The 12,068-nt window shown below is 42.7% G+C and overlaps 1 protein-coding gene across 1 annotated transcript in view; it reads right to left on the bottom strand.

Annotated features, from left to right (window-relative positions):
- Nucleotides 1-10,994, bottom strand: part of Arsb (arylsulfatase B) — a 175,336-nt gene extending 164,342 nt beyond the window's left edge. Inside the window, exon 1 of the mRNA XM_070031209.1 lies at nucleotides 10,710-10,994. Coding sequence (XP_069887310.1) covers nucleotides 10,710-10,967 — 258 coding nt within the window. The 5' untranslated portion in view covers nucleotides 10,968-10,994. The remainder of the gene's footprint in view (nucleotides 1-10,709) is intronic.
- Nucleotides 10,995-12,068: the final 1,074 nt, after the last annotated feature.

Genomic DNA, 12,068 nt, shown 5'->3' with positions numbered 1-12,068 from the left:
ACCTATTTCATTTTCAATTTCCTGGGAGGTAAAAGGCATGAAATATGAGTGTTCCTTTAAAATATCAACAACTGTAGAATAAGGTCTCTGGCTTACCCTTCTTCCTGAGAAAATATCCCTTGGCTCTGGCTAAGCTCAAGTAGGATACGTGATTTTAGTAAAACCAAAAAACTACCAGCCAGGTGTGGTGGTGCAAATCTATAATCTCAGAACTCAGGTGCTGATGGCTCACACCTGTAATTCTAGCTGCTCAGAAGGCTGAGATCTGAGGACCATGGTTCAAAGCCAGCCAGGGCAAGAAAACCCTTGAGACTCTTATCCCCAATTAACTACCAAAAATCAAAAAAACTGGGGCTGGGAATGTGGCTTAGTGGTAGGGTGCTTGCCTAGCATCCATGAGGCCCTGAGTTCAATTCCTTGGTACCACATAAACAAAAGATAAATAAAATTAATTTTAAAAAATCAGAATAGAGTGGTGTCTCAAGTGGTAGAGTGCTAGCCTTGAGCACAAAAGCTCAGGAACAGTGCCTGGCCTTGAGTGAAGCTGTAGGACCAGCACACACAAAACAATTCAAAGCCAGCCTGGGCTGGCTTTGAGACCTTGTCTCAACAAACCAAGGCCTACCAGAGCAACTTACTACCAGGTGTCACCATGCTAGAGCCCTAGCATGTTTTAGTGGTTAACGTATCCAGTTCCTCCTCCTAAATGAGCCCAGGAATAAAAGCTAAGACGCTCTCTCTTTAGTTGCACCTTTGACGGCATGTTCCTCTTCCTCTTGGATGCCTTAACTAGAGGATCCTGTGAACCCTCCCAGGTGGCACCATATATCCTCCACCTATTATAGGTCCTCATTCCTCTCTATTTCACTTCTAAGTGTAGGACCAGGAGAGGCAGCTGTGACAGGAGTCCTCTGAGGTAAGCTGGCAGGAAGCAGGCAGGACCCTGAGAGGAAAGAGGAGAGCCAGCAGCTATCCATAGGCATTTCTCCTGCCCCTCCATGTCCTCCTCTACTTCAGGTTATGGATGCTGCCTGCTGACATTCTCAAGGAAAGCTTGAAGCAAAAGTCCACAGCCTCCTATCCACGTTTCCTGTCCAAGGTTCTGTCTCAGGGATAAGTGAAAAGCCATGACAATGTCTTGTCCATTTATCAGTGTGATTAAGAAAAATGTGGCAGGGGTCCCATAAGAATCAGGCCTTGGCATCGTCTTTCATTTCAGCTACTCTGGCAAGGTTTACAGAGTTCTGGTGGAGTGGTTTCCTCAGTCCCCAAGGGAAGAACAAGGAAAAGACTAGACATGCTTTTACTTTTTCCTCAGAAGGAAGTGCTTCTACTAAGACCTACTACATCTACCTTAATGGCTTAAATTCATCCTTTCTTCTACCCATCCATCCTTCCTTTTTTCTTTCTCTTTCTCTTCTTCTCTTCCTCTTGTTCCTTCTCTATTCTTTCTCTCGAAGTTTTAGCAAGGATTGATTTTAGCATAATAAGATAAAATAGGGAGAATTTTCTTTAAAAAGGAAAGAGAAGCATTTCCTGTTCCCCAGGCAGAAAGCAAAAGTAAAAACTCAACCTTTTAAATTTCTTGAGGAAGCAAGGGGATTAGAAGTGATATAAAATCCTGACAGGGTTTTTTAAAATTTAATTTGTATTTCTATTTTTATTGTACTTAATGAGAGTCCACTACAGGAGAGGGCCCAGAGAGACCACAGCCCCTGCAATGTCTCGTCTAAACACCAATAAATAATAGTCATGGCAGAGTGAGGTGCAGTGCTGAGGCCTGGGTGAAGGCTGGTCTGAGGCCATATTGAAAGCTTCTAGAGGGAATCATCTACTCTTAAGTCTGAATGATGGTGTTGGATTCTTCAGGGGTGGGAGGAGACCGCATGTGTTTAGGTATCTACTAGTACTTTGGCATGAGTGAAGTGTTGGGCAAGGAATGGTGTTGGGAAAGATGAGGTGAATCAAGCACAGGTGCTGTGGATGGGGTGTTAGGGCAATGGGCCATGAAAGGAGTTGACAGCATAAATGCTATTATTATTATTATTATTATTATTACTATAACTATTATCATTTTCTATGTGCTTGAGTTTGGGGTCTTGTACTCTCAGCTTTCTTGCTCACAGCTAGTGTTCTACCACTTGAATCACACCTCCACTCTTTAGAGATGGTTCTTTCCTGGTTCTTTAGAGATGGAGTCTCACATATTTTTCTGCCCAGGTTGGCTTCAGAATATTTTTGTTTTATCAATGCTAGGGATAAATCCAAGGACCTTACCCATGCAATGCAAGTGTTCTTCCATTAAACTACATCACAAGTTCTTGGTTTTAATAGCGGCTCTCACTAGCTCAGGCTGTGCTTGAATTCTCAATATGCCTGCCTCAGCCTTATTAGTGCTAGAGTAACAGATATGCGCTACCAAGCTCAACCCTAACAGTTGAATTAAGATATTGAACTCTTTCAGGAAACATGTCTATGTTACAGAATGTGGCACAAGCATCCACCCTAGCTGTTCAACACAGTGCTTCTCTAGGCTAGAAACAAGCAGATCAGCTAATGAGAGCAAGCAAACACAATTAAAATGGTGGGAATACAGACATACAATGAATATTTCATAGTGAACGAAATCAATGTGTATCATATAGGAATAGACAATGACTATAAAACCAAGAGGCCTAAGTTAACTCTATTTTGTATTTGAAATCCATTAAGCTCCTGCTTAATCTTGTCTTTTCAGTCCCAGCCAGTGAATTATCTATATTAGTCTGAGAAAACCACAGTGCCCAGACACTCAGAAGATATATCTCTGAGCCAAACCACACTCTGGCCAATGTATTAGTATAATCAGGAATGCACACCCCTTCATCTGTTAAAGAGACCCATGACCACTTACTTATTTCACCACCACCCCATTCTCACAAAAGCCCTTAAAACCTCGCCATGTCAACAATGCCTATGTGAGAGAATGCTTGTGGCCACTCTCTTCCCTTAGAAAGTGATAGACCTTTGCTTTCTTGCTTGTCACTGTTACTTGTGGTAATTCTTTCACACCAGCTGAAGACTACAGACCTAAGTGTGACTGGAACCAATACAGCACCATTGCTGTCTGCTTAGAGAAAGTAGCATCAGGAGGTGCAAGCAAATATGTCTACTGGGATGAAAGGAGATTGTGGGGCAGGACAATACTTTTTTAAAGTCTACTTAAACATTAAGACTTGGAAAAAGCCTCATGTATGACAATATGAAATATGCTACTATTTAAATTCAACAGGAAAATGCATATTTATTTTATACTTTACATATGTATAGATTACCTCTGAAATATTAACACTATTAACACCAAAAGAGACTTATTTTTCACTGTATGACTTTTTGTATTCTCCAATTTAAAATAAAACTATGTACATTTTACTTTTGGGGGATAGGAGTACTAGGGTTTGAACTTAGGGCCTTGCACTTGCTAAATGGTCACATTAGCACATGAGCAATGCCTCTAGACTTTTTTTGTTTGTTTTTTTTTTTGCTTATTTATCAGATAGGGTCTTGTCTTTTTTACCGGACCAGCCTCAGATTGTAATCCTTCTATTTATGCCTCCTTTATGGCTGTGAGACAGGAAGCCTAGAGTACATTTCTCTTTTAAAAAGACTAAAGTCGGGCATGGCAGTGTAAGTCTGTAATCCCAACTATTGGGGAGGTAGAAGCAGAAGGATTTCAAGAACAAGGCCAGCTTGGGCAAAGTTAGAGATCCTATCCCCTAAACAAAAGAATGAGGGTAGAATTTGTGCCTAGTGTGAGGTCCTAAATTCAATACTCAGAACCCTCCTTAACACAAAAAAACATTGTCATTAAAATATGCACACATGCTCACTTTTAAAGAAATAGGTAATATAATATAAACAGTTCAGTACAGAAAAACAACATTTATATGCATGACAGTGCACAAAAGTATACAGAGGTCAATGAATTCTAAGAACAAAATCATCATACAACTACCAACTAGGTCAAGAACCAGGATGTTGGCATGGACAGTGGATGAAAACTGAGAAACAAAAGTAGAGCACATATTATTTTGTTAGAAGTCACTGATATTTGTACACTTTTGTGCTCTTGTCTTATGCATAAAATTTTCTGTGCCAGAATGTTTTTCTTAATCAGAAAGGAATTGTCCTGCTCATCTAAGTTGGTTTTGAGATTAGAAGTATTAAGGAGTAGGTAGATGAAGGATCAAGAGTTTCATTTTGGTTGATCATCATCTTATTCAGACTCATTGATTTGATAAATTTGGGCAGTTTTGGAAGTAAAAGAAATCTTTCAGGGCTGGGAAGGTGGCTCAGTGGTAAAGCATTGCCTTGCATGCCTGAAGCCCTGGGTTCGATTCATCAGCACCACATAAGCAAAAAGAAAAGAGCTGGAAGTGGCGCTGTGGCTCAAGTGGTAGAGTGCTATCCTTGAGCTGAACTGCTGAGGGACAGTGCCCAGGCCCAGAGTTCAGGCCCCACGACCGGACCCAAAAAAAAAAAAAAAAAAAGAAATCTTTCCTCTTTTTCTCCTCTGAATTTTTTCCTTATCAATACAGTCACATATACTAACACACAGAAAATACCCCAAAATAAATTATGAGTGCTACTTACAAATAATTAACTTTCAAAGGAAGGGTGGTATTATAAAAAAAAAAAAGAATGTACTCATTACCTGACTTATGAAATGGTAACCCCCATATAACAACTTAATAATAACACTAACATTATTTTAAAAAAGAATTAACTTTCTACATGCGTAGAATCTTGATGTAATCCAAATGCATTGGTAGTATCTAGTGAATATAACTTACACAGGTAAATATAGGTAACTGGAAGAGGAATCAAAAGATTGCACAAACACTCCTCTGAAGCCAAGTTTAGGATCTTAGTGGGCATTTAAGACCCTTTCCTCCTCATCTACTATGATTAAAGAAAAATCTATCCCACATCAGTCTCTAAAATTGTGTCATGAAAATAATTTATATATAAAATCTAATATGAAATTGTACAGCTTCTATAAAAAGTTCTGCAGTTCCTCAAAATTTGAACATTAGAGTTGCCTTATGACCTAGCCTTCCACTCCTAAGAGTTAAGGGAATTGGAATAACATATTCTGACAAAACTTTTACTTGGATGTTCATGGCAGCATTAAAAAGTAGCACCAGGAAAAAAGTAGAAAAACCTAATACTCATCAATTTCTAGATGGGTAAAGGAAATATGGCTCAGAATATTATTCACTCATAAAAGGAAACAACACAAACTAGTATATGTGAAAGGATATCTATTGTATGGTTCCATTTGTATCCAAAATAGGCTGATCTAGAGATACTAAAAAATAGATTGGTGCTGAAGGCATGGCTCACTGATATAATGCCTGCCTGGCAAACATAAGACCCTGAGTTCAAACACCAGAATTTTAAAAACAAAAACAAGATGAGTGATTTCCAGGGGCTAGTGAAATGGGTGGATGGGGAGTACCTGCTAATGGTTATGTAGTTTGTTCTTGACGTTCTGAGAATATTGATTGCACAATCTTGTGTATATAGGAAAAGCACAGAGTTGAACACTTCAAATGGTAGATTTAATAACAGGTGTATTATAACCTCTAAAAAGGCTGTGCATGTGTATTGCATGGGACTGTGTACTGGTACAGCCTTTTAAAGTTCCACCTTATAGTACCAAAATTACAGATGCTTTCTATTCTTAAATAAAAATTCCTAGGAACTTGTCCTGCAAACATGTTTGATGATATACATACATACAAGGTAGTAACTTCACCTTGATACACTAATAAACTAAAAACTCCAATGTCTATCATTATGTGATTAGTTACATAAATCATGGCTTAAGAAAATAATATGCAGCTGTAAAAATTAATGAATATGCTTTTTATTTAACAGTATGAAATTTCAAATATAAAGTAAACCATGTGATACCATTCATATAAATGGAAAACAGGAATATCTACGTATATTTGCTTGCATAGGCATAGTACCTTTGGTAGGATATTTAAAATTCAGAGAGCATTGTTTGCTTAACAGAGATGGGAACTTAATGCCTACAGAGAGACTGTATGTGTGTGTGTGTCTGTGTGTTTGTAGGGTAAAATTTTCAATGTAACCACTTTTTTAAAGTTTTGCGTTTTTAAAACAAGTAAATATATTTTCTATTAAAAAGAAGTGAGTGAGTTATAAGACTATGAAAAAAAGACACTAGTTTGACCATAGAGAAATCTGAATTCAAGTTACTGGACTCACCAGTAACTATTAACTTAGTCTTCTGACTAGTGTCCCCATGATACACAACCAGTTCACTCAAGCATTATGCATTTTAGATAATCACAAATGATAAATAGGTTCATTTATAGTCTGGTGCACGCAAGTGGCTCACAATTCTAATCCTAGCTGCTCCAGATCCAGGAGGGGTGGAGAGGGTGGGGAAAAAGGAAAGTAGGAGAAAAATGAGGGAGGGGTAACAAGTTGGACAAGAAATGTAATTATTACTTTACCTATGTAACTGTAACCCAACTTTACATCACTCTGACAACAACAACAAAACAAAGTAAAATAAAAAAGATCCAAGGATTGAGGGTCCCAGCCAGCCTAGGAAGACTCTGTAGAGCCCATGAGACTCTATTTCCAGAAGAAAAAAAAAATCTGTATATGGCACAAGTGGTAAAGCCAGTTGAATACTCTGGTCCTGAGTTCAAACTTAGGAAACAGTCCAACCCCACCTCCCCAAAATAGGTTCATTTGTGAGGATTATTAACAATTATGTGTCTTACTATTGAAATTGATGTTGAATTTTGAAATTGAACTTGAATTCATGTTCCATGTGTCTGTGCGCACGCATGTGTCTGTGCGCACGCAAACTGAACTTGAATTCATGTTCCATGTGTCTGTGCGCACACACTTGTGTACTTGAGTGCATGCACTCATGCTGGTCCTAGGCCTTGAACTTAGGGCCTGGACATTGCCCTAAGTGTTTTTGCTCAAGCTAGTGCTCTACTACTTGAGCTACACCTCCATTCCCAGCTTGTTCTTTGACTTTCTTATCTGGGCTGGCTTTGCACTGTGATGTTCAGATTTCAGCCTCCTTAGTAGCTAAGATTACAGGCATGAGCCACTGGCACCAGGCTCATGATTCTTTTAAAGTAAATTTCTAATAGCAGAACCAGTCATACATACAACTTGTAAGACAGTGTTAAGCAAAGATCAGTCCCTCTTTCCACCAACAGATGGGGTTAGTTGTAAGCTAATGTGTATTTGCCAAGTTATAAACTTGCTCTGAAAAGCCTTAAAGTCAAAGAAAACATTGAGCTAGAAAGAGCATTAGAGTTCAGTCCCTTTATATTTATTAAATATTGTTATTTTCTATGCTATATACCCCATATTATATTTTTATTTTTATTTTTTATAGGAGCACAATTCCTACATTCATGTAGAACTGATAATCTAGTAAGGTCAGACTGACACAGCCAAGACTGACATCTACCTAATTTCTAACATGTCTTCTTTACTTAATACTTTTGTAAATCAAAAAACTAAAACTCAGGATTTCTTGAGAGTGTAAGGTCCAGTCCATCAGGCTAGTTTGTTTACTACTTTTCTAATCTAACAAGACAATTATAATAAGGGGTTATCTAAATATTAACTTAAAGCATGGTTGCCAAGCCATGGCAATAAGTCATTATCTCAAGTGTCTAATTTTGAAGTAGCAAGTAAGTTTTCTCATTTTGCTGTACCAAATTATGCAGAACTAATGACTCAGAACTAAACTCTATTTCCAATGTACATTTAAAACAATTTAAAATCTAGATGGTTGGGATTCAGAGATCTAGAGACATCTCTGAAGTTTTTTTCAGTTGTTTTGTTGTTTTTTTTGTGCTATATGCATATGATCATATAAAATGATGCTTATTGAAATCAACACCAAGAAATGAAAGAGGTTTTTTTTGTACTGTTTGCAGTTCTTTTCTTTTCCTTTTTTTTCTTTTTTTCCTTCTTTCCTTTTTTTCTTTGGTTTATTCCCTTCAGTCGCTGTTTTTTTATTTCTGTACCCTTTATTTTATATATAATTTTATCTTATATGGGGAGGGGAAGGGGAAGCATAGAAATGGTGGGCAAAGGGTGAATCAATTCAGCAGTGAAACCAACTAGACACTATGGTGGAAATGAACTATACAACTGGGGGAGTGAGGGGAGAGAAATCAGGAGGGGAAAAACAGAGAGAATGAAGGGGTGTAACATTGTTCAACAGTCATTACCTGACTTATGTAACTGTACATAACCTTTATAATAAAATTTTTAAAAAGAAAATTCTTTAGAGAGTTAATCTGCTTTGAGTGAGAGATCTGTGGAGGTCTCTAAACAGTTTTTTTTCCAGTTGTTTTGCTTTGGGGGGTGTGTGTGTGTGTGTGTGTGTGTGTGTGTGTGTGTGTGTGTGTGTGTGTGTGTGTGTGTGTGTGTGTGTGTGTGTGTGTGTGTGTGTGTGTGTGTGTGTGTGTGTGTGTGTGTGTGTGTGTGTGTGTGTGTGTGTGTGTGTGTGTGTGTGCATGTACTGGGTTTTCAACTCAGGGCCTGGGTGCTGTCCTTTAGCTTTTTCCCTTGCTCAAAGCCTACCACTTAAGCTACACCTCCATTTTTGTCTTTTTGTCCATTAGAGAGAAACATATCACAGACTTTCCTACTCAGGCTGGCTTCCAACAGTGATCCTCATATCCCAGCCTCCTGAGTAGCTAGAATTACAGGTGTAAGTCACTGGCACCCAGCTGTCTAAGCAGTTTTGAAGTACCAGCTTCTACATGTCCTTCGCTTCTTTTCTTTTGGGGCCCCAGGCTCTCACTCAGCTTGCTTACTAGGCAAGCACTCTACCACTTACATGAGGACTCCAGTCCGGCATTCTCCTGGATAACTGAATATGGAGCCTTGACTTTTGTCTATGCTAGAGCATCCAGATCTCAGCCTCCTGAGTAGCTAGGATTACAGGAGTAAGCCATTGTTGTCCTGCTCCTTCCTTCACTTCTTAACTACAGTATACTCTAGATACTCAAGGTTTTTCCCCAAGAACAAATGTAGGTGATTGTGAAGCAGATGACAGAGAAGGAAAAGAGCATCAGTTGTATTAATGAGGTTTGCAGCATGGCATTTGCCTTCCTGTTCAATCTGTTGGGACAAACGTTGGAGAAATGACTGCCCCTTCTATTCTTTGCTGTGTGACCTGAGTTCTCTTTCTTTAACCAGGGCAAATGCATAACCCTGGGGACACACCTCACCTTTTCTTGTCTCCTGGTCTTTACTCCAACACAACTCTACTCGTGTCTAGGGTGAGACTTGCATTAGAGATTGCTAATTACACTCAGCAGCCTTGGTAGGCAATGTAGTCTTCACTGCTTATGGTAAGGTAAGGACACCATTTCTCTGTGGCCAATCTTAGCCTTTAGAAAAAACACTATCTCCCTTGTTTATAAGTTCTCAGACTACTGGTGAAACCTTTATCATAAATGCAGTTCTTCCTTCTTGGGTCTTAGGACAACATGAAGGTAGTGTTGATCTGAAGGGTTATGTGAATACAAACCTGGGAGAATAGGATCCAAGCATAAATCTCCTGGGTTCAGGCTTACCGACTAGCACAGTATGCTCAAAAACTGCTGAATAGACAGTACAGTCAACTTATATACGGAGGTGTGCATGTGGTATCCAACAGTACCCAGCATAAAATATAAACATGTTGCTTTCATGCAGTCTGAGGAAGCAAGTTCAGTTTTACAGGCCTTTGGTGACTAGTGAATAGGAGAAGAGCCTGGGGGAGCTCGGAGCTACCACTTCCTAGTTGTGTACTTCTTTTCTGTCATTCAATTTACCCAGCAATTTCCTCACCTGAAAGGGGATTAAAGAAAACTACTTGACCGGCTGCTGCGGCAGTCTAATGCTCTGCACTCTCTGTATGTTTTCTCTGTTGAGACATTTCTAAAGAGAGGGTTTGTTTGTTTGGTTGGTTGGTTGGTTGTTTTTGGTATGTGCCAGTCCTGGGGCTTGAAGTCAAGGCCTGGGCGCTGTCCCTAGCTCAAGGCTAGCACTCTACCACTTGAACCACGGGTCAACTTCCGGCTTTTTGCTGGTTATTGGCGATCAGAGTCTCACGGACTTTCCTGCCTGGCCTGGTTTAGAACTGTAATCCTCCAGAGGCCAGCCTCCTGCGCAGCTGAGATCACAGGCGCCTGGCTAGGAGACAGTGAAGATGCTGTGCGGGCTCAAGGCTAAGCCCGGAGCCGCAGGGCTCCCTGCGCGGGAGGTGTGTCGGGACTGGGGAAAGAGTCACCTCCGATTTTGGTGGGCACCCTAACTTGTGTGTGTCCACGGGGTGCGCGGGGGCTGTGCGGGGCACCGGGTCCCCTCCCTCCTCCAGCCGCAGCTCCCAGACCTCGCCAGCGTGCTCCCACAACTCCCTTCGCCCCGACCTTCTGAAAGCGAAAGACCTGGAAATTGGGGACAGAGGTGCCGGGCATGCGCAGAGGTGGCGGGCGCGGGTCAGCCTGGGAGGCGCGCGCACTCCACCTCCCCCCCCCCACCCCCGCCCCCGCCCGCGCCCGCGAAAAGCGAACCGGGAACTGAGCTCGGCGGGCGGGCCGCGGCCTCGCGGTCGGGCCGGGGCGGAGAGGCCCGAGGAGGGGCGAGGCGCCGCGTACCTGGTAGCGGCCTGTGAGCAGCTGGGCGCGCGACGGCGTGCACAGCGGCTGCGTGTAGTAGTTGTCCAGCCGCACCCCGCCGGCCGCCAGCGCATCCAGGTGCGGCGTGCGGATGGACGAGCCGTGGAAGCCCACGTCGTTCCAGCCCAGGTCGTCGGCCAGCACGAAGACCAGGTGGGGCGGCTGCGCGGCCCCGACGCCCCCGCCGGGCAGGAGCAGCAGGAGCAGCCCCAGCGCCGCCCGCGGGCCCGGCCCCATCGTGCGCGGCCGGCCTGCGATCTCCGCGCCGAGCCCGGGCCTCGCTTATAGAATGAGGAACTGGGCGGCCGCGGCCGCCCCGCCCCGCCCCGGCGGCGGGGGACTCGGCCCCTGGGAGCCTGAGCCTGGGGGCGGGGGAGCGAAGTGCCGACGTTACCCCCCCTCCCCATACCCCCGGCTTGAACTTGGCACGGACGGGCTCTGTTTTTAATTAATGCTCGCCGCGTGCCAAGCCTCTGGGGCTGGGTCCTCAGTGCAGGCTGCAGCCCCAGATGCTGAGCTGTGCTGGGTTCAGCAGCACGTAGGCCAAGAGTTCAGCCTGGGGCAGGTTCGGGAAGGTGGCGTTAGGAGCAGTGCCCCTTGAAGCCTCCCCACGAGCAATCAGTGGGCCAGATACCCAGACCAGTGACTGCACCTGCTTCCAGGTCGTTCGGAAGTTGGGGGAAGTTGTGTAGTCCTTGAACAGCTAAATGGTTTCTCCAAGGTAGGAGCGCGGTCCAGAGCTGCCGTCACCAAGCCGTGAGCCCCAGAAGGACAGTGCTTGATTTGCCCGGCCTATCTGTGAAAGAACGGATGCCATAACCATAGGCTTCCTGCAGGAGCTTAGCTTTGTGAGCTGTGTATTCCTGCTTCCCTCCGAGACGTTCTGCTTACTCCATGTCTGGAGATAAATTATAGCTATTCTGTGTTGGTGAAAGATTTTTTTTTTTCATTACCAGGAGAACACAATCTTTCAGGCTGAGTTTAATTTTATGGGAATTATTTTACAACTCCCTCCCCCCCCCCCAGCCCTTTACCACAACCCCAATCCTTTTGTCTGTTTCAGAAAGTGTCTCATGCTGTCTTTCTCCTGGCCAACCTCAAATGGTGGTTATCCTACTTTTACCTCCCCAGTAGCTGGGACCACAGGCATGTGTCACCACACCAGAATTACTTTACAACCTTATAAGTTGCAAACAAATGGCAATCACAAAAACATGATTCTTGCTATATACAAGGAAATGAACTCCGTGTAGAGGGGTGACAACCCTCCAACTCCCACATTAAGGCAAAAAACATTTTCATCTGCATTTACTTTAATATTCCTGATCTTTCTATTTT

The sequence above is a fragment of the Dipodomys merriami genome, unplaced genomic scaffold (genome assembly GCF_024711535.1).
Source record: "Dipodomys merriami isolate MVZ:Mamm:240054 unplaced genomic scaffold, mDipMer1.0.p SCAF_20, whole genome shotgun sequence".
NCBI lineage: Eukaryota > Metazoa > Chordata > Mammalia > Rodentia > Heteromyidae > Dipodomys > Dipodomys merriami.
This window is presented reverse-complemented; position numbering and strand designations above follow the sequence as displayed.